The sequence below is a fragment of the Dipteris shenzhenensis genome, chromosome 26 (genome assembly GCF_047967505.1).
Source record: "Dipteris shenzhenensis isolate YYH24624 ecotype China chromosome 26, Dip_SZ_1.0, whole genome shotgun sequence".
Lineage (NCBI taxonomy): Eukaryota > Viridiplantae > Streptophyta > Polypodiopsida > Gleicheniales > Dipteridaceae > Dipteris > Dipteris shenzhenensis.
This window is the reverse complement of record NC_141621.1, coordinates 42,077,793-42,105,337: the sequence shown is the minus strand read 5'-3', so window position 1 is coordinate 42,105,337 and position 27,545 is coordinate 42,077,793. Positions and strand designations below refer to the sequence as shown.

The window sequence follows — 27,545 nt, the reverse complement described above, 5'->3', positions numbered from 1 at the left end:
CATGGTCCAAGATGGGAGAAAAAGTGGCTACTCCCATTCTAAATCCATCCTAGACCACTTGGTACCACTTGGTGTAGGATGGGAGTAATGATGACAAAAAGATTCCCATCCTAAACCCATGCTAGCCCCATCCATGTGCTAAGGCCCTTAGTTGGCATTCAAATTTTCTTATGATACAATGACTACCTGCCAGCCACATCCCATTAGGTTTCGAATTGTCACTTTACAGTACTATGAGACATGAAATTTATGCACAACCTATAAGGTATAAAATGCATCAAGTATATATTTCAACCAAGCGGACTCAATATTTCTACCCTATGCATAGAGTGAATGCAAGAGGCTTGCAGGGTCATGTGAAATTGCGAAAAATGTTGTTTTTTGCTTTGGCTGGCCGATTGAAAGGTCGACACATGTATGCTTTTCCTTCAGTCACTTGTGTACAAAAACAGGTGGCCTAACATCTACCATTAAACCTGTTTGATTACTGCTTTTGGTTAGTTCACTTTAAAATTCAAGCATTGAAAAGAGAACTGGAATCAAGAACGAGATTTCCAAATTTTAACTCTAAGAACCAACTGCCAAAAAATAATCCCTTCTTGCCGTATTGTTTACATATTTCATCATACTGAGAACTTCAGGTATCCAGAGATTAAGTGGGAACCTTTTCCTCCCATGTGCTTAAAAATAGGCCTTCGGCACTTTTTTTCCTTGAACAAATCATTGGTTTCAGTAAGCAGTAGTAATGTCATCAAAACATCCCATTTTGACCATTTTGCTCTTAGAATCAATAATCTATGATACATCCATTTGGGACTGATATAATGATATGTTGCCAGAATGTCAGTAGCAACAGTTGCTAGATATTGCTCCCTGAAGGGTACTATAGTGGAACATGACTAGAATGGTAATAGGAACAAACAACTGCTACAAAAAATTTGAATGCCTCTTCCATCATAATGCTTTCATACCTGCGAGCTGTCGGAGTTTCTCATAAACCAAAAATGTGATTGCTGTCTGTGGGCCAAGTCTTGCAAACAGTGCTGACCAACTGCTTATACAGAGCATTGAAAAGTGTTGCAGAAGTAAGTGGAGCTAAAGAGTCACATGAGCACAGAGCCAAAGATAAAGCTTCACATCATGAATCCATTTACACAACAAAGCAGCTGTAAAACTCCTGCATTTAATCACAGCCATAAGAGTTCATCCAGGAAAGAATTCAATGTAAGGACCCCTTGGTATTCTTCCCTCGTAACACCTACCTTAGTCATATCTTTAGGGAATGAATCAGAAATAATATCTTTAAGCTTGGCAAGGGTATATGCAATCATGGCTTGATAGGATCTCCAATCTAGTCAATGGACTGAATTATTTTAAATCCTCAACATTTACAGCCAACCTCAGAAATTTGAGGGGCTATGAAGTTGGGTACTTAAACCTTGTTTGAGGACTTTAGGAGTTTAGGGCTGGCCATGCAATACAACATAGCATCGTCTATGCATACATAGGCTGTGGCAGGCCAATAAAACACAGGTAGTTTTGTATTCCCAGCATGTTGGCGGTGTTGAGCAAGGTGGCTCTCTTTTACACTCTGTGTGTGGGTTTATATGTCAGGTTCAAAGAGAGTCGTTGTGTAGCAACAGAGTTCGTGGGTGGTCGAGTGCTTTGTATATAAGTCAGCTTTCTTGTTGTAAACTACTCGGTGCTTTCTATCAATTCAGACAACGGATTTTGCAGAGGCGTTTGAATGAGATGATTGCGAGTTGCCAAACACATATACTTGAACTTAAGAGTTTGCAATTAAGCTGGAATTAAGACTTATACAGCTAGTGACATCATTGGAAAATGCAATATGATTGAGGGGCCAAGACGGGCCCCCGCCCTTATCCAGGCTCACTTTATTCTTGAAAATGGAGATACAAGACCAAGGTGCAATGCACCTTCCAAACTGATGAACTCAGTGAAAACCTAGGACCTAGATACAAGACTCAAGAGCATATGTGCAAGGTAGACAACAAAAAGGAGGACTTCAACCTCAGGTTTCAACTCTTGGCTTGCCCAATCCACAAGGAAGAAGCCTGCAACAATCACCACTTACATCCAACATTAGAGACAAGCACTAGTTTCTAGAAAGATAGTAGAAACAACATGAAATAGTGCTGTAAATGAGATAAACTTGACAATACAGGCTCCCTTCGTGACTTGACCCTTAGGTAGATGAAGTCCTTGATGCCTCTGAAGCTACCTTAGGTGAGGAGAGTGTGGAAATGAGGCTGGAATGAGAACAGCTTAGAAAAACAGCAGGTGCACAGAAAGGCAGATTTCTACAAAGGAAATGGGCTGGAACAGTAGAGAGAGAAATTCTGCAGTAGAGAGAGAAAGACTGCAGCAGGAGAGAGAAAGGGGCTGTGGCTGCTCCAGGCTAGGAGAAGGAGAGAGGATGCTACTGCTATTCCAGAAGAGCTGAGCGGGGGCAGATTTCTGGAGAGGAGGGGCTGGAACTGTAGAGCGAGAATGTGCTGTTGTAGAGAGAGAAAGTGCTGCTAAGGTGAGAGAATGGCCTGGGGAGAAGCTGGCTGCACCCAAGGAGCTGGAGAGGTTCTGCTGCATCATCCAAAAGGAGAGAGAAGAAAAGTGACGAATTTTTCATGCGAGGAATGAAGGGGAGAGGCCTTCTTTTATAGGCTCAGCCCCCCCCCTAGGCCTAGAGTGGAAGGTGGACACTTGTCCCAGATTTTTGGTGGGCTGCAGTCCCAAAGAGGACAGCCCACAACCTGCCCCAAATCTACCAGATTTGGGGCCAAACACTTGGCCTGCATGCCCTGCCACTTGCCATGCATGCTGCCACATGTGTGGGACAGGTGGACTGACCTGCCAGCTCAGATTCCATGTGGCAGTCTGCCACTTGTCACTCCCAAAAACCCTAAAATTTCAAAGTTGTCAGAATTCAATTCTGATCGCACCCACGGGTTCCTCACAGCTTAGACTATCTATTGACGTACTCTAAGGTCATAATTGAGCCATACTGAGCTCATTTGTTTGTCGTCTTATCTTGTATCTCCATTACTCTTGGCATGCTACCAGGCCCACACCCAGGGAACATTCTCTTGAATGGTTCCTAGGTCGGTATGCAATCTGTGCATTTGATTGGTCCCATGTTTGGGTACTCAGGTGGGGTGTGGTTTCCAGATGTCCCTCTCAAAGAGAGGCCATCACTCTTGTGGGTCACTAATGCCCATAACCCCAAGCAAGGGGGTCCACCCTCAAATGCTAGACCTAGTCCCCATTGTCCGTAACTGAACAATAGGAAAACATTTCATTTCTTAATAAGCATACTATGAAAAACAAAAAGAAATAGTACCAAGCAAGTGGATACATGTTGAAGCAGGATGACATTCCCTCCGTCTTTCATTCGGTTGTCCGCAACTGAAATGCTTCCTCATAAGCATCCAGGATTTCAGGACACTCCTGAAATGTAGCTCTGTCCACCCATTGGGCATCGGTGGATGGGAGCCCTCTGAACTTCAAAAGGTACATTTTGCGAGTCGTGCCTCAACGTCCCGTAGTGAAGTTATGCAAAATAATTTGCTCTGGGATCAACAAGATCTCAGTGTCCTCTACTTCAGGTGCATCGTCCAGTGTGGGCTCTTGAGGTGGTTCCCCAATGAAGGGTTTCACCAAGCTTACGTGGAAGACATTGTGGATCTTCCAATGCTCTGGAAGTCTCAATCGGACTGAGACATCATTTATTACCTGCAACACCTGAAAAGGACCATAATATCGAAAGGATAGCTTGAAGTAGATGCGCTTTTTGCCCACTTTGGTTTTTAACCGGGCTTTCTCAAATTTCAATAAGACCCATTGGCCTTCTTTCACTGCAAACGCCCTCCGTCTTTTATTTGCAGCTGCTCTTTGTTTCTCCTATGCCTTTTGAATGGCTGCTCGAACCGTGGCATAAGCAGAGTCATAATCCTCCACGAATTGATCAGCGGCAAAGATTTTCTCTTTTGTTTGCATGAGTAGAGTTGGTAAAGATCTACCATATACAATTTCGAAAGGAGCTTTTCTAGTGGAGGAATGAATTGTGTTGTTATAAGCAAACTCCACAAGAGGAGGGAATTTCTCCCAAAAGGTTTGCTGGTCATGCACATAAAATTTCAGCAAATCCAAGAGTGTACTATTCGTAACTTCAGTTTGGCCATCCGTTTGAGGATGAAAAGCTGAGGAGAAACTTAGAAGAGTTCCAAGGTTCTCAAACAAAGCCTGCCAGAAGTTACTAGTGACCTTTGAGTCTCTATCTGATACTATAGACTTGGGCATGCCGTGGTGTCTAAAGATGTGTCTAATAAATAAATGGGCAGCTTCAGGTGCCTTGAGATTCTTTCTGCAAGGAATGAAGTGGGCTTGCTTGCTGAATCGATCTACTATCACCCAAATCATGTCATGATTTTGATTGGTCCTGGGATTTCCTGTAATGAAGTCCATGGTGATGTGTTCCCATGGTCTCTCAGGAATGGGTAGGGGCTGAAGTAAACCCTTGGGTTTTCCTCTCTCATACTTAGCTTTTTGACATGCGAGACAAGCTGAAATGTAGGCAGCAGTGTCCTTTTGCATGTTAGGCCAGTAGAAAACTTTATCCATGGCTGAAAAAGTGGCCACAATACCCCTATGACCAGTATAGGGTGGGTTATGGCTTTCCTCCATCACTTTAGATCTAAGCTGCTTTGTGATACATAGTTTGTTCTCCATGAATAAATAGCCATCCCTGATGTGGTAGGCATGATGGGTGCCTCCATCTTTCAAATGTGCCCATGGCTGAGCAAAATCAGCATCTCCCTCATAGAATTCTTTGAGGGCTGTTAGCTCATCATGATAGGGAGCTGAAATATGGTGAAGCCGTGGTCTACGAGAAAGGGCATCAGCCACTACATTCTCTTTTCCAGGAGTATATTGTATCTGAAAATGAAATGATTGCAGAAAGGTAGACCATTTCATATGTCTCTCTCTGATCAGAGGTTGAATTAGAAAATATTCAAGACTTTCATGATCAGTTTTTACAAGAAAATCTATCCCTAAAAGATAATGTTTCCAAAGTTTGAGAGCATGAATTACAACTAAGAGTTCTTTTTCATAGATATCATAATGAAGTTCAGCATCTCTTAGCCATCGGCTTTCAAAGGCCACAGCATGACCATCCTGGGTAAGAGAAGCCCCAAGGCAATCACCACTGGCATCAGCTGCTACTAGGAATGATTTCCTTAAGTCAGGAATGATAAGTACAGGAGCTGTAGTCAAGGCATGCTTTAGAGCATTAAAAGAGTCCTTTTCTTTTTGGGTCCATCTGAACTTCAGATTTTTCTTAGTGAGATCATGTAGAGGAGCTGCAAGTTCAGCAAAATGCCAAATAAACCTTCGGTAATATGAGCATAGGCCTAGAAAAGACCTTACCTCATGGGCATTCTTCAAGTCAGGCCACTCTACAATTGTCTGTATCTTGGCTGGGTCCATACGGACACCTTCTCGTGAGATAATGTGACCAAGATAGTGAATCTCAGGAAGAAAGAACTCACTTTTCTTCTCATTGATGTGAAGAGCATTTTCAGCTAAGATTTGAAATACAATCTTTAGATGTTCCTTATGCTCTTCCTTATTCTTGCTGAAAATAAGGATGTCATCAAAGAAGACGGCAGTGAACTGTCTATAGTTCCTGAACAACCGTTCCATCAGCCGATTGAACGTGGCTGGGGCATTAGTAAGGCCAAATGGCATTACCATATATTCATACAGCCCAAATGTGGTTCGGAAGGCTATTTTATGAATGTCCTCAGGTACAACTCGTACCTGATGGTAGCCACTCTTAAGATCTATGCGGCTGAAAATTTCAAATCCTCCTAAGCGATCAAAGATATCGTCTATACGAGGAATCCGGAAACGATTCTTAACCGTCTGTTTGTTTAAGGCTCTATAGTCTATGCACATCCTGAAGGTTTTATCCTTCTTTTGGACTAGTAAGACAGGAGAGCAAAAAGAAGAACTACTGGGTTGGATCAATCCCTTGTCCAAGAGTTCTTGGACTTGCTTGAAGATTTCATCTTGTTGAGATTGACTAACTCTATATGGGGGTCTATTTGGAGGTGAAGACCCTGGAACTATGTCAATTTTGTGATCCTCTGGTCTCTCAGGAGGGAGATGACTAGGAAGTCCCTGAGAGAAGCAACTAGAGAATTCCTGAAGGAAATCTAATCTTTCTTTTGTGAGAGGATCTGACTTTTCTTCACTTGGTTGCTTATCGCGTACAAACACTAGAAAAGAACATACTCCTTTCTTAAGCAAATTGGGAGATCGTGCATGACTTACCATAGGAATGGTGTTTCTTGAAACTCCCGCTGTAATGCTCACATCTCTACCCTTATGTTGGAGGGTTAGAATATTCTTCACATAATCGATTCCGGGTTTGACTTGCTTATGCCAGGGCATGCTGAGAATTACATCTGATCCTTGAAGTGGTGTCACCATGAAGGGTAGATGATCCAAGTACCCTTGGATGTGTACCCGAAGCTTGCCGATGATGGGGTACGCCTTCTCTTCTTCGTTCTTGAAGGCTGCAGTTGCCTCCAAGGCTTCTCCTTTATCCTCTAGGACTATCCCAAGTTCTGTGCCATCTCATGCAAAATAAAGTTGTGAGTAGCTCCACTATCGAACAAAAACAAAGCCAATTGATCCTTTACCTAACCCCATGTTTTCAACAAACTATGGGTGTCGTTTACAGCTCCCTTTTCTGGAGGTGCTTCCATCTTGTTAACTACCAAAACTGGCTTTTTGAGGGCTGCTTCTTTGTTGCTGCTATTTTTGGCAGCTTGAGGGCATTCGTAGAAGTTGTGGCCTCGATCGCCACACTTGAAACACCGCCCTTCGGAGTAATACTTTTGCTTCTGTTGTGGAGACAATGAGTTGAAAGTGCAGGCTGCTTTCTTCGAAGGAGGCTGGCTCGCTGACTTTTGCTCTTTTGGTGCGTCCTTTGATGTCTCCTTACCCTTTTGTTCCTTGGAAGAGGTTCCCTGGGACTTCCGCTTGTTGTTGTTGCCATTCCACTTGTTGGAGAAAGATTGTTTCTTCTCCACCTTCAAGGCGATGTTGATGGTGTCTTCGAGAGAAGTAGGAGTGGCAATGTCCACCTCATGCTGAACGATATACCATAGGCCAGCAAAGAACTTCCTTTGCTACTCTTTTTTATCCTTCCTACTGAATGCTTGAACTTTTAACAAAGTATCCCAAAAACGATCAACATACTCACTGACTTTCTCTTCTTGGCGTTGGCAGAGGATGTCCCACTGCACCATTGTATCTCTCTTAAACTCCTTAGGCGGGAAGTGCCTCATCAAGTTCTTCTTGAAGTGCTTCCAGGTGTGGGCTTGCTGTCCAGTGTTGACCATAGCTGCCCACCAGAGTGAAGCACGGTCTTGCATGTGCAGGACGGCAAACCGAATCTTCGCCTTGTCTTCGTACTCGTCCCCCTCAAAGAAATACTCGAGGTCTCGGATCCAGGCCAGCAAGACCTCGGGCTTGTCCTCTCCCTTGTACTTAGTAAACTTAAAGAGCTTATCTCCAAGAGGTACCTTATGCTTTGCATACCTTCATCTCCGTGGACGTCTCGAAGGAGATGGACTCCGATGACGCCGTCTACCTCGAGGAGGGGAAGAAGAGGATGATCTTCCCTCCTTGTTGGAGTTGGTGTTGTCCGCACAGCCTCTTCCTTGGGATTGGGGCCCTATGTCATGAGTTTCTGCTTGGCTGCTTTCCAGCACTTGAACCTGTTGAGAAATGTTTGCCAAGAGAGCACTCAACTCATGCAGGTTAGAAGGAGGGTCAGGTCCATTGGCTGCCATGATGACAAGATGACTCAATGAAGGAGAGACTCAACAAGAGAAAGCATAGAGTACAGGACCACTGCCTAAGCTCTGATACCAATGTAAACTACTTGGTGCTTTCTATCAATTCAGACAACGGATTTTGCAGAGGCGTTTGAATGAGATGATTGCGAGTTGCCAAACACATATACTTGAACTTAAGAGTTTGCAATTAAGCTGGAATTAAGACTTATACAGCTTAAACACAAAGTGACATCATTGGAAAATGCAATATGATTGAGGGGCCAAGACGGCGCCCCCCCCTTATCCAGGCTCACTTTATTCTTGAAAATGGAGATACAAGACCAAGGTGCAATGCACCTTCCAAATTGATGAACTCAGTGAAAACCTAGGACCTAGATACAAGACTCAAGAGCATATGTGCAAGGTAGACAACAAAAAGGAGGACTTCAAGCTCAGGTTTCAACTCTTGGCTTGCCCAATCCACAAGGCCATCACTCTTGTGGGTCACTAATGCCCATAACCCCAAGCAAGGGGGTCCACCCTCAAATGCTAGACCTAGTCCCCATTGTTCGTAACTGAACAGTAGGAAAACATTTCATTTCTTAATAAGCATACTATTGAAAAACAAAAAGAAATAGTACCAAGCAAGTGGAAACATGTTGAAGCAGGATGACACTTGTGAGCAATTGTTAGTAAGACATGTTTACGAGCAACAAGCCCAATAGGGATGATCTCAGTTTTATAAAGTGTTTTGCTTCATATTCTGTCAAATCTGTTCTTCATTCATGCTTACAGTTCAAATACTTCTGAGAGAGTGACATAGTTTGTGAGTCAGGTTTTGCTTCCACTTTCCAACAATTGGTATTAGAGCCAGGTTTTGCTCGTAGACATGGAGAAGCCTCTTATAATGGAACCAAAATCTAATGGAATGAAATTTCCATCCTGGAAAAAGGACTTTGGGGTGTGGCATCTGGTACAGAGAAGAAACTGAATCAAGGAGCCGAAAAAATATCAGCCTGGGAGACCTTGGCAAAGCTCCAAGACCTAACTATCCCATCATGTTGATGTAATGAAGGCAGCAGCAAAGAATTGGAACATGCTAAAGACCTTGTTTGGAAAAAATTTGGAGAGCTCTAAGATAGTTCTGAAGCAAGATTGTTCGGTCTACATATGGCTGAAGGCAAGCTTGGGCACACATCTCAATCAAATGCAAGATATCTTGAGCAGTTACATGCTCTTAATGGAGGATGAAGACCCCAAGGAAATTCTTCCCCACATATGCAGATCTAAGTTCAGAAAGATGGACTTTAATGCATAGTTTCAATGCTTCTTAGGAAGAAAGTTGATTTGAAACAATCATTCCTTGGAGGAGAACTAGCATTCGCAGTGAAACATGAAAAGAAGACGAAGAACAAAAATATAAAGGGCAAACTTGCATGTGAGTATTGTGGGAGAGAAGTCATTCAGTAAAGTTCTACTACAAGAAGGCTTATAATGCACAATACAAAGAGACAGGCCTGTATTCTTGAAGACGACTCGACGACAGATGATCTTGCAGGCTTGTGGTTGCTAATGAATCATAGGATGACAGAGATTATGCTTTGAGAAATGACTTTTTAGTTTCTTATGTCAATGAAACCCTATGTAGGTGGATGAATCCATCAACCTGGCCCTTTGTGGATAGTTTCATTTTGCACTTGGCCCTTTCTCGATGGTTTCGTTTTGTACCTGGCCCTTTGTGGTTGGTGTCATTGTTGGATATCGAAGTCATAGTTTGAGAAATCCTAGAGTGAGAGTCCCTCACTAGAGTCTCAGGTCCATGTCCTGTGTGGTGGTGGTTGTGATTGAATAGGAGTCTGAGGTGGAAGGTCCATGAGTGGTGGAGCGCCTAGAGTCTCGCTCCCAAAGGAGATCTACCTCAAGACACTAGACGAGGGAGAGAAAGTATAACAGGTGGCTGGTTGACCAAAGTCAACTGTTGACCAAGTAGTGCACCTCAATGTGCTTGGTATGCACATGAAGATAGGATTATGCACAACGTCCAAAGCACTCTGGCTGTTCAATGTAGATCATGGTAGAGAAGGTCTGGCTCACATCAAGATCTACAGGTAACTTACAAAGACAAACATACTCTACAATGGCTATGAAGGCTGCCCTGTACTCAGCTTCACAACTCAAACTAGAAACTGTAGGCTGCTTCTTACTAAACCCTGAAATGCATGAAGAGCCAAGCATGAAACAAATGCCACTATGAGACACCCTCATGTCGTAACAACCTACCCAATCACTGTCCGAACAGTCCCAAATGTTGTGTGGCCTTCAAGTAACAAAAAACCCGCTTCACTACCTGCCAATGCTGTGTGATGGGCTTGCACATGTGCCTGCTTAACTAGGAAACGACATAATGCAAATCAGGCCAGATATGACGTAAGTAAATAAGGCAGCCCACAACATGCTGATAAATATTGGCATCAAAAAGGGCACTCCTATCTTCGGAGGAAAAGGAAGCCAGGTTCCAATGAAGTAGAAATTGGCTTACAATTTTCGAATCGGAAGCGCTGCAAAAGGTGTCCAATATATTTGGATTGGCTCATCATTATGCCCCCCTCAACATTAGCAAATTGGATGCCCAAATAATAGTGCAACCTGCTCTTTTTGACATTGCCAATGAGTTCTGCAAATTTGCCTTGAAATCTGCCATTTTATGTGTGTCGAGTCCAGTTATAAGCATGTCATCCACATAAAAATCAGAATTTCTGATTCACTCTTTCAGACATAAAGAGTGGCCTTTGTAGGGGGGCTGTTTTGCATAGTTACCAGGGAACGGCGTTCCGTCATCTTGGAATGTGGGAACACCGTTCCCAAGTGGATGGCACTGTGAAGGCGTCTGGGAATGCATGGGAACATTCCCAGAAGTGGGAACGCCCGGGAAACGTTCCGGGAATGCGGCCGAAAGGCGTTCTGGGCTGGGTCTCCGGTGTTCAGAGTTTAGGGATGCACAAGAGCACCGTTTTGGCGCCAATGGGGGACTTGAAGCCCTCTCCAACCACTCTCCACCCCCTTCCACTCAGCCACTCAGCCTCTCAACCCCCTCTCTAAAGCAATTAGCCCACTCAGCCCCCTCTCTGAGCTCTCATCCACTCAGCCCCCTCTCAGCCCACTCCCCTCTCTAAGCTCTTGGGCCTCAAGGCTCAGCCCCTTCCACTCCCTTCTAAGCTCTCTCCTCACCCACTCATCCACAACCACTCTAAGCTCTCGGGCCTCAATGCTTAGGGCTCAGAAGGCAAATGACCTTGTATTTGTTAATGCAAACTTGCATTTGCTTAGCAAGTTCAGGGCAGATTGCACTCTTGAGCCATACCTTGGATTTCGACCAGATGAAGACTTTGAATCCAATAGTGATTCAGCAAAGGATGCTCTTGAGCATAAGGATGATGTTTCAGCTTTTTAAGGATTTTGTGCCTGTAAAAGTATAAAGCTAAAATGGAACGCTTAGAGCTGCTACATCTGGTTATTCTTGTTAGCACTTAGCCCTGTATGAGCCTTGTAGGTCAGGTCAACTCGTTGACTTCTTTGGTCAACCATATGGTTGACTTGGGGGCCATATAGGCCACCCTTTGTATTTTCCTCTTATCCATTTGAGTAGTACTACGGTTTGCACCAGCTTGTTGTTTACTTTCCGCACTCTCCACTCCCATTTTATTGCTTCCTACACCCAACAATGGTATCAGAGCAGGTTCTCTTGCTCCTACCTGACTTCCCTCGTGCTCTCCCATTGCTCCTGCCTGCCATTTTGCTCCAGCTCAGTCCGGTGCCTCATTTCATCGCCAGAAACCTGTTTTTTAAGCATAAAAACAGTCCAACGACTGTTTTCTGACTTTTTGAGGTCCGATTTCAACGTTTTTTGAAATTTTTGAGCTGCCCGCATACAAATGACCCTGTCCTGCACCATATTGGCCGGACAGGAATTCATACAACTGTGTGTGTGCTAGAGGCACAGTTAGATGCCCATAAGCACAGTTAGGTGGTGGTAGAAGCCACATAGGATGATTGAGAGAATCTAGGAGCAGATTGAGGAGATGATTGTGGAGCTCTGAAGTCATCAGTGATGTCAGTGATCATGTAAGAGGTGCCTACTTAAGGACCTCATCTTTCTTCATTCTATAAGCAAGATTTCTGAGTTTGTGTTCACTCCTTGCTTTCTTTTCAGTTTACCAACATGGTATCAGAGCCCTTTGATCCCCCTTGAGCCCATTTCTGCCACATCATCTTCTTCTTCTTCTATCATCTTCACCATTTCTCCTCTTTCTTCCCAAATCTTGCTAAAGCCTGTTCTCCCTCAGTTCTCCGCCTTTCTCCAAGCCCTTCCTGCTGGAGATACCTCTCAAAGGGGCGAACCTTTGGCTGCAAGGAATTGAAGCATCTCCATCTCTGCTGGTCGCCATTTCACGCAGATCGTCGAATATCTGTTCTACGTTTTCTCTATGCCTGCTCCTTCTTTCTCTAATTCCTTTCAGGGGAAGCTTCTCCATACCTTGGGCTATCTTGTGCTGAAATCTGAGCAGCAATGGCTGCATATTCAAGGAGAAAACAGAGAAAAACCAGTCGACTTTGAAGAAGCGAGCTATGGCGACCTGACGCGGAATTGCGCCTCTCCTCCTCAGTGGATCTTCTCTGGTATAAGAGCTTTCTTTTGCTTCAGAAAGCCCCTTTTTCTTTCCTTTGGAGAGTAAGATACAAGCCCTCCAAGTTCAGGCCTCTGTTTTTGACAGTTTTGACAAGGTTGTGAAAGTGATGCTACATTAGATGCTACTTTAGCATTTCTGAGTTTTTGAAGTTTTGAAAAGCATCAGTACAACTGTGGCTACAACTTTATTTTAAGTTGCTATACCTGGATTTGACTGGAAAGCTTTCATTTAGCCACCTCTGTGAAGCATGTAAGTGAGAGCATCATTGATTGAAATTTGGTCACAAGTCTTTGCTACATTAAATGCTTATACTTTGAAGCTTTTCAGTCTAGCCTTGTAAGAGAGAAGACACTGCCCAATACCTGGGTTAGACCCTCTCATGGCTACCATATTGAATATAGATAAGTTCAATGGTAAGGGCTTCCACACATGGCAGATGAAGGTGAAATTTGCATTGATGAGGGAAAACCTCTGGGGAGTTGTCAAACCGGCTTCAACTTCTTCTTCAACAACCTCCAATGCTAGAGAATCCTCAGCTCCGACACGCTCGGCAAGGGATCCCGCTAGAGAGGAGAAAGCACATGGCATCATTGCTCTTGCTTTAGGAGATGATTATACTCATCACATCTCTGACTTAGAGTCTCCTTCAGAAGCTTGGCAGAAGCTTGACATTATTTTTGGTGCTAGCTCTCACATCTCAAAATTATCACTCAAAATTTCTTTCTTTGAATTGAAGATGGTTAGTGGCACTCCTTTGGCTGCCCATGTCAATTACATGCGGAGTCTTATGACTCAACTTGCTTCTATCAACTCTCCTATCACTACAGATGATGCAATGGCAGTGTTGCTCAAGAGTATGCCTGAAGATTATGATCATATTGTTACCACTTTAAAAAATCTTCCTAATCCTAATCTTGAAGGTCTTATCTCTGCTCTCCAAGAAGAAGAAAGGCACATGGAGCTCCGGAAAGGCAATGACACAGCCTATGCCATAAAAATCCAGAAGGGCAAGTTTTCACCTTGCAATCATTGTGGAAAGACAAATCACCTCTCAAAGGACTGCTTCAAAATCGATCCACGCAAACACTGTGGCAAAAACAATCATCATGAAAGGTTTTGTAGAGCAAAAAAGGAAGCAACTTCAAAGACAGAAAATGCCAATCTACTTTCAGTTGATGTGCCTCCACAAGATAAGGCATCCTTTGAAGATTATGCTTTTTGAAATCATCTCTATGTATGCTCCAGATCTCTCTTTTGTTGAGTCAAGGTACTCAGCCTGGATAGTTCTCCAAAATGAATGAAATAAACTATTGTGTTTTGTGTGTTTTGTAAACACCCCTTTGGTCACCATATGATGTAGGCCATGTGTATGTGTTTTCTCCATGGTACCTCCTGCAGACATTGTGTGCATGTACATGCAGGGGAGATAACCATTGGAAGATCTTTTGTATCCCTTTTGTTTACCTTACACCCATGGGAACCCTTGCTAGCTTGAGATCCTAGCCATTGATAGATCCATGACCACCATGAGATGGCATGTGACACCTTGTGCTAAGATGTATTCTTGACATAGCCTGAGGCATTCCCTTGAGGGGGGGTTTGTTGGGATATCTCAAGGTATATGCCTCAGGCACACCTTGGTTTCTATGTGTGTGTGCTAGAGGCACAGTTAGGTGCCCATAAGCACAGTTAGGTGGTGGTAGAAGCCACATAGGATGATTGAGAGAATCTAGGAGCAGATTGAGGAGATGATTGTGGAGCTCTGAAGTCATCAGTGATGTCAGTGATCATGTAAGAGGTGCCTACTTAAGGACCTCGTCTTTCTTCATTCTATAAGCAAGATTTCTGAGTTTGTGTTCACTCCTTGCTTTCTTTTCAGTTTACCAACACTCCAACCTGCTCTAGCACCATTTGGCTGGGATTCTCTCCCTCTTGACTCAGATCTACCTGGTACAATTGGATTTGAAGCTTTTCACCCTCTTTTGTGTCACGTTTACACACATTGCAGTGACATTGAGGTGATTTTGCTCTGGAGATTGCTTTTGTGTCACATTTGCAAATTTTGCAGTGACATTTGCTCCTTTTAGTCACATTTTGGGGCTTTTGCAGTATTTGCCCTATTTTGACTTCATTTCCACTCCGACACTGGGGATTTGGGATCTATTCGTGACAGATTGCGGGATATATTTAGATTTGCACGTTATTTTGTCACATTTGCTTTATTTTAGAAAAATTTGGGGCTTTTGGTCATTTGCCCCAAATTTGACAGTTTTGCCCTTCCAGAAACTAGGGGTTTTGTCAATTTTGTTGAAATTTGCAGTGACATTGGCTTGGTATAGCCAATTTTGGGCATTTGGTAGACATTGACAAGCAGGAACATTGACATTGGCTTGGAATTGCAGCACATTGAATCACATTTGCAACTTGCAGCACAATTTGGGGCTTTTTTCAATTTGCCCTCTTTTTGGCATATTTGCCCTCTCAGATTTCAAGGCTTTTGCCAGATTTGTTGTCCATTGCAGTGACATTTGCTTTATTCACCTCAGTTTGGGTACATTATGCATTTGCCCCTTGATTTGGGCTTGTTGTCTTGTCAGATTTGAGGCACGCATCCTCCATCTGGGACATTTACAGCTCAATTGATCATTGGATACATTTGCAAACATTTGCCCCTTGTTTTGGGCTGATATTTTGCAAGACAGCTATCTTTGGCAGGGGGGTCCTTTGACCGAACAGATATTGTTTTACAGGTCATATTTTTGTGGACAGCACATGCATTTAGCTCATTGTTTGAGCAGTCCATTTTTGGTTGGTCATTGCCTGACATTTGCTGTTATTTATAGACAGCCAGCTCATTTTGTAGTGAAAGACTTGAGGCTACTCTTGAGCGCACATTTTTCCTTCAGGGATTTATTTTTGCCATGGGAAGCAACGATTGGATGGGTATGTTCTCAACTGAGGACAAGCTCGATGGACCCAATTATCCATGTGGTCATACATGGTGAAACATTTGCTGGTTGCCAAAAAATTTTGGGGTGTTGTCTCAGGATCGGATCTTCGACCTTCCTCTGTGGCATCCACTTCTACTACTGCTACAGCTGGTGCAGCTGCTACAGCCACTTCTGGATCTACTGCCACCGCTGGTGCAGCTGTTACAGCCACCTCTGGATCTACTACTACTCCAGCCACACCTCCTACACCCGAACAGTCCAGATGGGATGGTAGAAATGCCCAAGCACATTCTATCATTGCTTTTTCAGTCAAGAGACATATCATTCCTCACATTCGGTCTTGCAAAACTCAAAGGCTGTGTGGGACATCTTCGCAATGAGGCACGTGTTGCTTTCTTCCGCAAGCAATTGGAGAATGTCAAAATGGAAGAGGGGGACAGCATGGATGCATACATCACAAAAATCAAGGATTTTCAAGAGCAGCTCATTAATGTGGATAAAATTATTTCAGATGCTCAAGTAGTGTCCACGACACTCAATGGACTTCCTAAGTCCTACTAGTTCCCGTTCCTGTTCCCGTTCCCCCGTTCCAACCCCCCACGTTCCTGAAACGTTCTCATTCCCCAGTAACTATGCTATTTTGAAGCCCAAGGCATAGTAAAAAAGAATGTAACTTGGCATACCACCCATGGTGCTGTATGACATGGCATTCCCGTTCCCGTTCCCCCGTTCCAACCCCCCAATTCCCGAAACGTTCTCATTTCCCTGGTAACTATGCTATTTTGAAACCCAAGGCGTAGTAAAAAAGAATGTAACTTGGCATACCATGCCCATGGTGCTGCTAGACGCATTTGAGGTCATACCCTGCAAAGTGTCATCTAAATCTGTGTCACTGAAAGAAGGACGATATGTTATCAAATACATCAAAGGCTTCTAGTGATGACTGTTTTTTCTAGTCCAACCAAGGTAAAGCTGCATTCCTAGCAAAAACCATCTCTACTGATAATGACCTTGCCTGTGCTAGGCTGAAACAACTTGTATTCTTTGCTATGTGAGCTATAGCCAATGAGAATGCATTTGATGGGCTTATCATCCAGCTTATGCCTCAGTTGAGAGGAAACCTGTGCATATGCAAGAGATCCAAATACTCGCATGTGAGATTATAGGCTTCCGGCCCGTCCATGCTTCATAAGGGATCATTGGTCTTCAATGATGAAGTGGGTACTCGGTTGAGCACATAGTTGGCACACATAACAGCATCCAACCAGAATTTATTGGGCAAAGACTTCTCCTTAAGCATGCACCTGTCCATTTCCATAGATGTTCTATTTTTCCACTCTACGAGTCCATTTTGTTACAGAGTGTATGGCACTGTGCACTGATGTATGATACCGATGCTGCTTTAAAAACACTATTCAAACCCCCCTGTCAATGTGGAGAATCAAGAATTTTTCCCCACTCTCATTCTCTGCTAAGGCAAGAAAATGCTTGAAGCAAGAGAAGACATCCAACTTTCGGATTTCATGGGATAAATCCAAGTAAACCTGGTGAAGTAATTCATAAAAGTAACATAGTATAAGTAGCCCCCATGTGATCCTGTCCACATCGGCCCCTATACGTCACGATGTACCAAGTACAACTTCCTAGATGCACCAATGGTCCCATCTCTTGGAAATGAGAACCGATGTATTTTTCCCAATAAGCAGCCCTCCCATGCATGTTTTGTAACTGCATGCATGGGTGGGATACCTACCACCATGTCCTTTGATTTGATCTACACCAAACTGTTGAAGTTTAGATGCCCCAATCTCTCAAGCCATAAGCGAGTATTGAAAATCAAAGATTCAGCTATGGCATTAGCTTATATAGCAGCCTGTTTTTTAAATATATCAAGGTGACGGAGGCCGTTGTCAAGTGTCCCAGTGAGTACAATACAATTATCGTGCCGGTTATCATACACCGCACAACGATGACGATAAAAAAGAACTCTAAAGCCATGTGTGGAGATGACTGAAATAGAAATCAGATTCTTCTTGATACCTGTAACATATAAATCTTTCACAAGTGTCGATTGTATCATTGATGTGACTTGCACCTCACCAATCTCTTTCACTGTATAATTACATCACCTGACACTGATGTGACTTACACCTGACCAATCCCTTTTATGAGATTTAGCTGCATTGTTTGCACAAGTGACAATGCCCCCGTGTGGAGCATCAATCAAGGACGAAATAGAGATTTATAGCAGGTAATGTTCTTAGAAGCACCGTTGTCAAAATACCAGACTAACATAGAATCTGAAATTGACAAAGCTGAAGCATGCATCTGCGGATTGTAGTGGCAAGTCACAACAAATGCCCACTTGTCTCGAGGATATGAATTTATGGGAATTTTGATTTGCGACTCCTGTAATTTGTGATTGCCTTGGGTCTCTAGGGGGAAGGAAGGCTCGCCACATGTGTGGGACTTGGGGAATTAAAATTCCTAGTAGGCCCTTGGAAACTATGAATGTGTAGGCTAATTACTAGGCAATTAATTCCTAGGACCAGTGTGTGCAACAGAGGGGCAAAAGAGTGGTGCAATTAAAAATTGCTATTTTTGGCACACGAGTCTGAAATCAGCCCAAGACACATGTTCGGCATGCAAGAGGCCACAAATCAAGCAAAGAAGTCAAAATTTGCTTTCAGGGCTGTTTTTTGGACAACAGAAGAACAAGGAGAGGAAAGTCACAGGCTGGGAAAGTGCTCTAGGGCTATTCTATCACATTGCCTTGCTATTTTTGACTACCAAGGCAGTCTAAGGGCTATTGGTGGGCTGCCAGAAGCTCAAAAAAGAAATTCGCTTTTGTGCCAAGAGCCTTCAGATCAGTTCGTTTTTGCTGCTTTGCGGGTTGAAGTCAAGCTGCAAGAAGCAAGACGATTTGATTTCTGGCTGATTTCTGTCAACTGTTGCTGATTTTGGTCCTTTTCCAGGTGGGGCGACTTGTTCTGTGTTGCTTTCGGGCTGTTCCAGGGTTGATTCCTTGATGGATTCAGGATTTTCCGGACCAGACAACTTGTTTTCTGAGGATTCCTGGCAGAGGAAGGCTGGCTTTTGCCTGCTTTTGCTGTTCCCGGAATGGTTGAGGGCTGGTTATTGCGTTTGGTATTGTTTCCAGGTAGGGAAAGGCTGATTTATGCTGTTGGGCAATGCCCGGGGTGGCTACAAATTGGGACGACTGTTTTGGAAGGGTTTTTTTGGGTGGTTGTGCCAGATTTTGGTTGTCCTTGTCTTTTCTGCAAAAAAGTCAAAATTTGCTTTCAGGGCTGTTTTTTGGACAACAGAAGAACAAGGAGAGGCAAGTCACAGGCTGGGAAAGTGCTCTAGGGCTATTCTATCACATTGTTAGTTCCTCCACTCCCTCTATACAGACACGCTCGAGTATCTAGAGGTCGCTTGGTGTTACAGTATGTCTCACCGGAGGTAATAGTTGCTCACAGTATTTCTGCCGTGGGACCTCTATGATTGGTGTATTAGTCACTCAGTTATAATGCATCTAATGTGCAATGCTTATGTATTTGTTATCCATGGCTCTATAAATGTAGACATTTTGGTTGATCTATTGGTGGCATGGTTGGCTGTCCTTTCAGATTTAGTTGGTTTGTTGGTTGGCCACCCTTTCAGACTGGTTGATCTGTTGGCAGCATTGTTAGCTGTTCTTTCAAATTTGGCTTGTATTTTTGTTATTTTCTTTTTATTTTTCAGTTGTTTTGTTTGCAGACAATCGTGGACATTTGCCTTCTCTCAAGAGGAAGGTATGTCATGAGGATGTGAATTATGGGGATTTTGATTTGCGACTCCCATAATTTACGTGTGATTGCCTTGGGCCTCTGGGGCAAGGAAGTTTGGCCACGTGTGCGGGACTTGGGGAATTAAAATTCCTCATGGGCCCTTGGAAACTATGATGTGCAGGCCAATTACTATGCAATTAATTCCTAGGACCAGTGTGTGCAATACAAGGGCAAAAGAGTGGTGCAATTAAAAATTGCTGCTACTTTTGGCACGGGACTCTAAAACCAGCACAGGACACTTGTTTGGCATGTAGGAGGCCAAAAAGCAAGCACAAAAGTCAAAATGTGCTCGAAATTTTCTTTCAGGGCTGTTTTTTGGACCACATAAGAATAGGAAGAGTCAAGTCACAGGCTGGGAAAGTGCTCCACGGCTATTCTATCACATTGCCTTGCTGATTTTTGACTACCAGGGCAGTCTGTGGCCTGTTGGTGGGCTGCCAGAAGCTCAAAAGCAAAATTCGTTTTTGTGCCAAGAGCCTCCAAATCAATTTTGCTGCTTTTCGGGTTGCAAGAAGCAAGACCATTTGATGTCTGGCTGATTTTTGTCAGCTGCTGATGATTTTGAGCCTTTTCTAGGTGGGGCGACCTGTTCTGTGTTGCTTTCGAGCTGTTCCAGGGTTGAATCTTCAGTTTCTTGCTGCATTCAAGGTTTTCCACATCAGACGACTTGTTTTCTGAGGAGTCCTGGCAGAGGAAGGCTGGTTTTTGCCTGCTTTTGCCATTCTCGGACTAGTTGTGGGCTGGTTATTGCATTTGGTATTGTTTCCAGGCAGGGAAAGGCTGATTTATGCTCTTGGCCAATGGCCAGGGTGGCTACAAATTGGGACGAACTGTTTTGGAAGGGTTTCCTTGGTTGGTTGTGCCAGAGTTTGGCTGTCCTTGTCTTTTCTGCAGCTGTTTAGCCATGCTTGCTTGGTTGGGCACTTGGTTGTGCAAGTGCAGAGGGCAGAGAGATAGTTTATGCCTTTGGGATCTGTTGCATGCTTGGTCGGAAGGAAGGATGAGTGATTTCCTAGTGATTGGATGCACATTCGCCATATGAAGTTGAGCAGGAATTGCAGGGTGTGCAGGATATTGGAAGTCTGTGGGCAGTGGTTTGCCTGTGGTGCAGCTTTCAGGAGACCTTGTAATCAGCCTCTTGGGTTTTATGAATATTACAGAAATACCGCAAGGGGCGCCAGTGTTTGGGGCCAATCGGTGTCTTTGTTTCTAAGTAGGAGCGCTCTAGCTCCTTGTGATTTAATCTGTGGTGATTAATAATTTGATTATTTACTATGTATGCTGTGGTTAAAGTGGATCTCACCATCCTTTGATTAGTAAAGGATGGTTTTACCACTCATCTTGAGCCAGGTTTGCTGCCTCATGAGAGTGATTGTGGGCAGCAAGAGCATTTGTAACTATTGGAAGACCTTACTACTGTTTTTTCTTTTCCCAAGCAATGCGCTTCCGAAATTCATAGATGTCATGGCAGGCTTCTTGCAATAATTACAGCGCTCCTTCCCGTTAGCAAGAGAAGAAGATGATGAGATACCAAACGAAGGTTTGGGCTTGCTGTGATTTTGTTCCCCTTTGCCTTTGCCCGTGTGATCGGTGGCACAGGCTTAATTTGTATGAGTAGAAGCAGCCATGTCTTGATCATTAGGCAATGCTCCAGACAGCCGCCGCTCTGCTGAACCTAAAGAAGCGCCAACTACTAATTCTTCCTCTGAAATACTCTGCTCCTCCTGCATGAGTTGGGAACCAAGCTGAGCGAAAGAATAGTGGTTGGAGTTACCATGGCCACTAGCCTCAATGTCGTAGCAAATTCTTGGTATGGGTTAGGGAGCCCATTAAGTATCATGGACACTACCTGTGAATCTGGGACAATTTCATCAACATTGATGAGCTGCTCTCTAAAATCCTTGACTTGCGTGAGACAGGCACCCATGCTGTGTCCCCTTCGCTCCCCTTAATAATATCCAGCTGCCTGAGCAAATAGGCAATGCCTCATTGTGAATCTAATAGAGACAGGCCAAAGTGTCCCATTGCAGCCTTGGCTGTTTTGCAACACCAGATGTGAGGTATAACAACCCTCTTACTATTCATAGCAATCAATGCATGTGCCTGTGCATCTCTCTGATTCCCAATGACTCTGTTTGGGTGTGGGAGGCACTGCGACAGGCCTTGTGGGAGCAATGGTAGATGAACCAGAAGTGGCAGTGGTAGTGGGTGCGGGGGCAGCAAATGCCTGTGCTAGAGAGACAGGTCTAATCTTGGATCCAGATACAATACACTGGAAATTCCTGGATACCAACAAGCGGTGCACCAAGTACCTCAGCGGGCAAGCATTCCAAATGACTCATGGTTCCATTGCAAATGAAAATTTTCCAAAAAAGACTTGCAAAATTGCAAAGCATCAAGGCTATCATTGCAGAGAGCTGGCTACTAAAAGAATCTGACTGCAAGCAGCAAATGTCAAGTAAAAAATGACAGCAATCTCTACAAATGTGAGTGCCAAACATGGCTGCTCAAACACTACGCAAAATGCAAAAGTTGTCCCCAAAAATGTCTTGCAAGGACAGGCTGTAAGAAGTGCAATGTATGTCCACCCAAAGCTATCTTGCAAAAGTGACTGGCCCAGATCAAAGGCAAATGTCTGCACCAAAACTGTCCAATGGGACTGCACAAAGGCCAATGCAAATCTGAGTCCACAAATAGTGGCTGAATGTTCTTGTAAAGCAATCCCTGAGGCAAGATTGCCAAATGGAGGGCACGGAATACAAAAGCCCCTAATTCTAAAGGACAAATTACCCAAAACAAAGTGTAAAATGCAAAGCTGTACCAAGCAAATGTCACTGCAATTGAAAGCAAATCTGACAAAAGCGCCAAATGTGGAGGGCAAATCTGCCAAAAGGAGGGTAAATGTAGAGTTTTACTCTCAAAATGCCATTGGACAGAATCAGAAAACTGCATGGACGGGTTCCGAAGCACTTGTACCGAGTAGAAATACATAGGGATGTATGGATGCGCTGAAATCTGACAGGTCATAGGGGTTGCCTGTATGGATGGACTTTTGCAGATGTGTGGAAGCATACAGAAGACTCTACGGAAAGTGTACGAAGGATTTCTGTGGATGTACAAAAGCGTACGGAAATAATACGGATAGCATACTTAAGCTTGTACGGAGGATTTTTGCAGATGTGCGTTGATTGTACAGATGCTAATGCGGGGAGTGTTGGAACCTATTATCATTGATTGGCGACGTATTCACCCTTAGGAATCACCTTTCTGTGTGTTGTCAACTCATGACAACCAAACTTACATGCGTAAACTTCAATCGTATAATTAGAAAGTAGAATTCAGCCATCATCTATACAATGACCCTCCTCTGACTACCTGTCTGCAAGTCTTTATGCATCTATAATACACTTGAAAAGGGTCAAGCAATACTTCTCTCATTGAGTAGGTAGCATCAAAGTGTATGTAACTGCTGAGCATTTCCATCTCTAACTGAAGAATGGCATCTTTGATAGACTTTTCATTACATTTTCAAAAATCAATACTAGCATTTGAGAGTATTAAATAGGCAAAAGCAAGCCACCTTAAAATGATGGCTTCAAATCCAAGCAGCAGAAAATTTCCCTGCTCATATTTATTGCAAATATTGCTCTAAGAAGAATACCACTGAGTGATGCAATACATGCAGTACAGAGAACTTACCGCATTTCAATCCATATAAGAACAGAATAGGAATGAATATAAAAGAAATAACAGAACCAAGTGAGCCTTACCCCTTGTAAAGCCCTTGCAATCCCTCTGAGCTCCAAATCTGAAAACAAAATATCATATCCAGTACATTAGGTCGACGTGTGACCAGTTAAAATTTGATAACAAGAAAAGATCTGCAAAGAAGGAAAGATCTGCAGCCTCATTTTAAGTCACTAAGATGGGGAACTTTTTATAGCACTTCATAAACTTACAAAATGCAGGCTTCCTGTGTCAAAGAATTATCTAGAATGAGTCCCTCAAAACCTTCATTCTCAAACATAACAATTTCATTTGTTGGTAATTTGAAAATGCATTGAATTCCAAAATGCAAATAAATGGGGCACCTTCCATGCGCAGTCAAGGCCATTTCTATACAAAGCATTTGATGTTTCTCTCTGTATCATCAAGCGAGTCTTTACTGTATCAATCGGAGCAGTTGCAGTGGTCCCAATTACACCTGCGGCAACACTTGCACTACACAGACATGTTAGTACAGGAAATGAACAACACTATGATTAGTAATGTTAGATGTGGACCTCAAAACTCAAGTCAAAAATGAAAACTTGTATCTTTGCTTGTGGCATGTACTTTGGCGAAGCAGGGTTATTTCAATATACAGGCCAATGTCTTTTTGTGTATCTATCTGACTGTTTGAAAATGTATGAAATGCCATAGCCCTTGAATTATGCATAAACTGTGCTTTATCAAGCTGATGTGAAAAGTGCTCATTGAAAATTCGAAAGGTTTAACAAAGGCCTTTCTAACTAACTGATACTAGAGATAATTGAAGATACTGCAACTGCAAATGGAAGATGTAGCATGACAAAAAGGACATCAGAAAAATATTCAAAAGATTCACGAAACCAGCAGCTCATTCCAAATAGAACCCTTAAAGAGGTCAGAACTACAATCTTGAGTTATGTTCGTGTGTCTTGCATGATAGAAATACCTTATGTGCAGCCAGAATCCTTCCTCCAGTGTCATCCAATGCCTTATCAGCTGTGTGGGAAAAAAATATAATAATTTGAAGGAGCCCAAATATACAATTGTACCATCTGAAAAGCAACTGAATGCCTGACTTTGCAGGAATTGCAAAATTCCACTAACTTCAAACATAAATTCGGCAGTCAAGTTGGATACAGGTTTTCTGAGTCAAATAGGTAATTGAAGTACACGAGCTCTGAAAAGAAAAACAGATATTTTCTGTAAGTGTGTACCAAGACATTGCCTGTTTGGACTCATCATATGTTGCGAGCTGAGAAGCTGTTAAAGCTGAAGCCCTTGCCATGGAGGGGCCAACGCCCCTCCACAGTCCAGCTAAGCCCTCAGCAGCTAGCATATTCTGCAATTCTCTGACCATAGAACCATGCAAAGGTTTATGTGGAACCTGCATACGTACCTACAACAGAATTCTAGTTCAGAAGCATATGAAAAGACAAATGAGTGCTTTAAGCCTATTGTCAGCCATAGGGATATGAGATCAAAAACCTTCAAAATGTCTATAGGGTTAGTTGTGGCTGTGGCAACTGCACCAGAAAGGGCTCCCGCAACTAACTTGGTGAACAAATTTGAATAGTCAAGAGCCCAATCAAGTGCTCCTTTGCAAGGCTCATATAAACCCAGGCGCAGGCAACCATAAACAGCAGACCTCCACAATGCAGGAGCCAGTCCATTGTACAAAGATTGAGGACCTTCGTTTTGCACCATCTGTAGTAGCTTCTGTGCCTGCAAGACAATTAACAAAATGGGCATATTTAAATGCAATTACTTCAGGGACTGATTTATTTGCACCCTTCTAGGTGCTACACTAACAATTGTTTCTTCGGTTACATAAGTTCCAAAACTTTTGCTAAAACCTTCGGAAAATATTTCATGGGTTGCTTATGTAGAGCTTATGAGACTCAAAAATGAATGATGCAAAGAAATCTGGGAGAAAGTAAACACCATTCCGCTTGATGAGGCTCTTTGGCCCACATGCTCCAATTGCAACCTCACTTTCACAACATCTGTATTCAAGCCACTCTTAGGAAAACATACAGCATCCCATAGAAAAACGCAGACAAGGCAAGAGTAACGTTAATTCTAACCCAATGGGTGAGTCAATCCTGTTGCAACGCAAACAGCAGCGCCACTAGTGGAAAAGTGCTGGACTATTTTGATAATCGGGTATTTCTTTATCCCTTCTGACTTCTCAGTACCTGCATCATCATAAAAATGAGGGCAAGAGGGAACGCTTGGAATTAAGCTTGATAATCGTAAGGTCAATCTTGATTATGCAGCTTCTAATTGAAACACTAGCACTAATAAATTTTAGAAAAGACCTGCTTTTGGAGGTCTCTAATCTTTAAAAAATAAGAACTCATTGCACTGGTAAGGCTGATCTATCCCGAAATCCAAAGAATAATTCAATAAAACACAATTTGACCTTGGAGTACCTTATGCAAAGCTAGGGGAGAGAGAGAGAGAGAGAGAGAGAGAGAGAACTATTAGTACATATGCAAGCATCGATCTTGTGAAAAACCAATCGCAAACCTACGGACAGATTGTGACTTTGCCAGCCTCAGATAACAAAGAGAGCAAGTGGGAGTAAAAAGACAGAGGGTCTGCATGGCAGATGTGATTGGTAAAGCATTATGGCGCGTAATACCTGGGAAACACCGTCAAAACAGAAGTGTGGCCCTGGCAACTCAAAACAGGTTAATTTTTGAACAACTGACGTGGTGCAGAGAATATGCTAGACATGAAATACTCCTTTGATAAAGGGAACAACTTACTTGGCAAACGTAACAGCATGCCAAGATGTGGTCTAGAGAAGAAGGCAGACAAAAAACTCCTCTGATCTATGGACCGACTTATTTGGCAAATTAAACAACGGCATGTCAGGAAGTGTTATTCATTCTACTAAGGATTAACCGGAAGTACGAGGTAAGTACTCTTAATTATGAAACACCCAGCAAAGAATCTCTAAAATGCAGCCGCATTCTCGCAAAGACGAGAAGTTTGAAGGCATCTGTGCAGCAGTGGAAAGAATTCGCGCAAACAAAACAAGATATACAAAATCCATGGACCGAAAACACGTGAGCCACCGTGGTGAAATCCGCCAACAACAAAATGGGAAAGAGCGAGAGGGAAGTGTAACCTGTGGGGAGGCCTGAAGAAGCCATGGAAGAAGGTAGATTTCGACCATTAACTGTAAACTATCAACGATCAACTATCTGTCCCTTCCAGCTGACAAGATACAATGCGAGGAATTCCCCTTTACACATAGCCCTCCTTCCTTGACCCCTTCTCATTCCGAATAGCATGGCCCATCTACCACCACACCGGTTAGAGACCCGCGCCGCTCGGTCTCAAGGTGGGGTCTCAAGCTTCCCTCTCTCTCTCTCTCTCATATTTTACTTTTGCAAGTAGGGCAAGTATGTTTATTGCCCTTCACAAAAATGGGCACTTATTTAATTTGCCAAGCATTTAGTTGGGGAAAATATTTTTTCTAGAATTGCATCTCTCTCTCTCTCTCTCTCTCTCTACACAACACACGTGCACACACACACACACACACACATGTGTGTGTGTGTGTAATGCCTTTAATTCTAGCACCATGTCTCTATCTCTGTAACATATATACATAGTGTACGTATTTGCATGCATGCGTGTGCGTACATGCGTGTGCGTGCGTGCATGCATGCCTCTCTCTCTCTCTCTCTCTCTCTCTCTCTCTCTCTCTCTCTCTCTCTCCTCTTATATTTATTTTTGCAAGTAGTGCAATATGTTTTGTAGACAAGTCTCCTAGAAAGTTGCCCTTCACAACAATGGGTACCTATTTTAATTTGCCCTTCTTGAGATGGATATCCATTGTGATGTGGACACATCATCTTGGACTATTGGAGGAGCAACCCCATCCTCTCCCCTCAATAGTTGATATAGGTGAGGGGATTGGGATTGATGGAAAGTAATCCTGACCTGCACCACAACAAAAAAACCCCTCTCTTTTTCTTTTGTGAGAACCAGATGCAGACCCACTTGAGGGGGTTGGGCTCATCTTGGATGTAGTGCCCTATGATGTGACTTTGGATGGGATCTAGGAAGGGGCCTGGGACACCCTAAGCGGCACCAAGTAGTACTCAAAGTCTTGTTGGGTGAGCTACCATAGAAAGTCTCTAATATCATCTGCAAAGATCTCTCCTATCCTTAAGGAGCATCTTGACGAGCACCTTGAGGATCTCTCCTACCCTTGAGAAGCAAATTGAAGGTTCAGATGATGGAGAGGCCATTTCTACAATTTATACAACCTTTTCATAAAAGAATAAATATGCCACCTTTTATTACGGTGTGGGGGGGCGGGGGGTCCCAAACATACAATTAGCAAAATTAAGGGCTATGTAGATAGGGAATAGGGAGATAGGATATATAGGTTTAGGCTTTAGGGAGATGGGTTTAGGGATATGGGGATAGGGA

The 27,545-nt window shown here is 43.3% G+C and overlaps 1 protein-coding gene across 2 annotated transcripts; it reads right to left on the bottom strand.

Annotated features, from left to right (window-relative positions):
• Positions 1–585: 585 nt before the first annotated feature.
• LOC147885097 (Mitochondrial substrate carrier family protein) lies at positions 586–26,494 on the bottom strand. 2 transcript variants are annotated; one of them, XM_087397507.1, is made up of 9 exons: positions 26,230–26,494; positions 25,178–25,288; positions 25,035–25,096; positions 24,579–24,815; positions 24,319–24,489; positions 24,040–24,089; positions 23,435–23,564; positions 23,114–23,151; positions 586–1,051 (listed from the first exon to the last, which is right to left on the bottom strand). In XM_087397507.1, exons 1-9 carry the CDS (start codon positions 26,252–26,254, stop codon positions 955–957), a joined length of 921 nt encoding a protein of 306 aa, XP_087253633.1. In that variant the 5' UTR covers positions 26,255–26,494; the 3' UTR covers positions 586–954. The 2 variants fall into 2 exon arrangements, with proteins under 2 accessions (XP_087253633.1, XP_087253634.1); XM_087397508.1 differs by lacking the exon at positions 26,230–26,494 and adding an exon at positions 25,865–26,145.
• Positions 26,495–27,545: the final 1,051 nt, after the last annotated feature.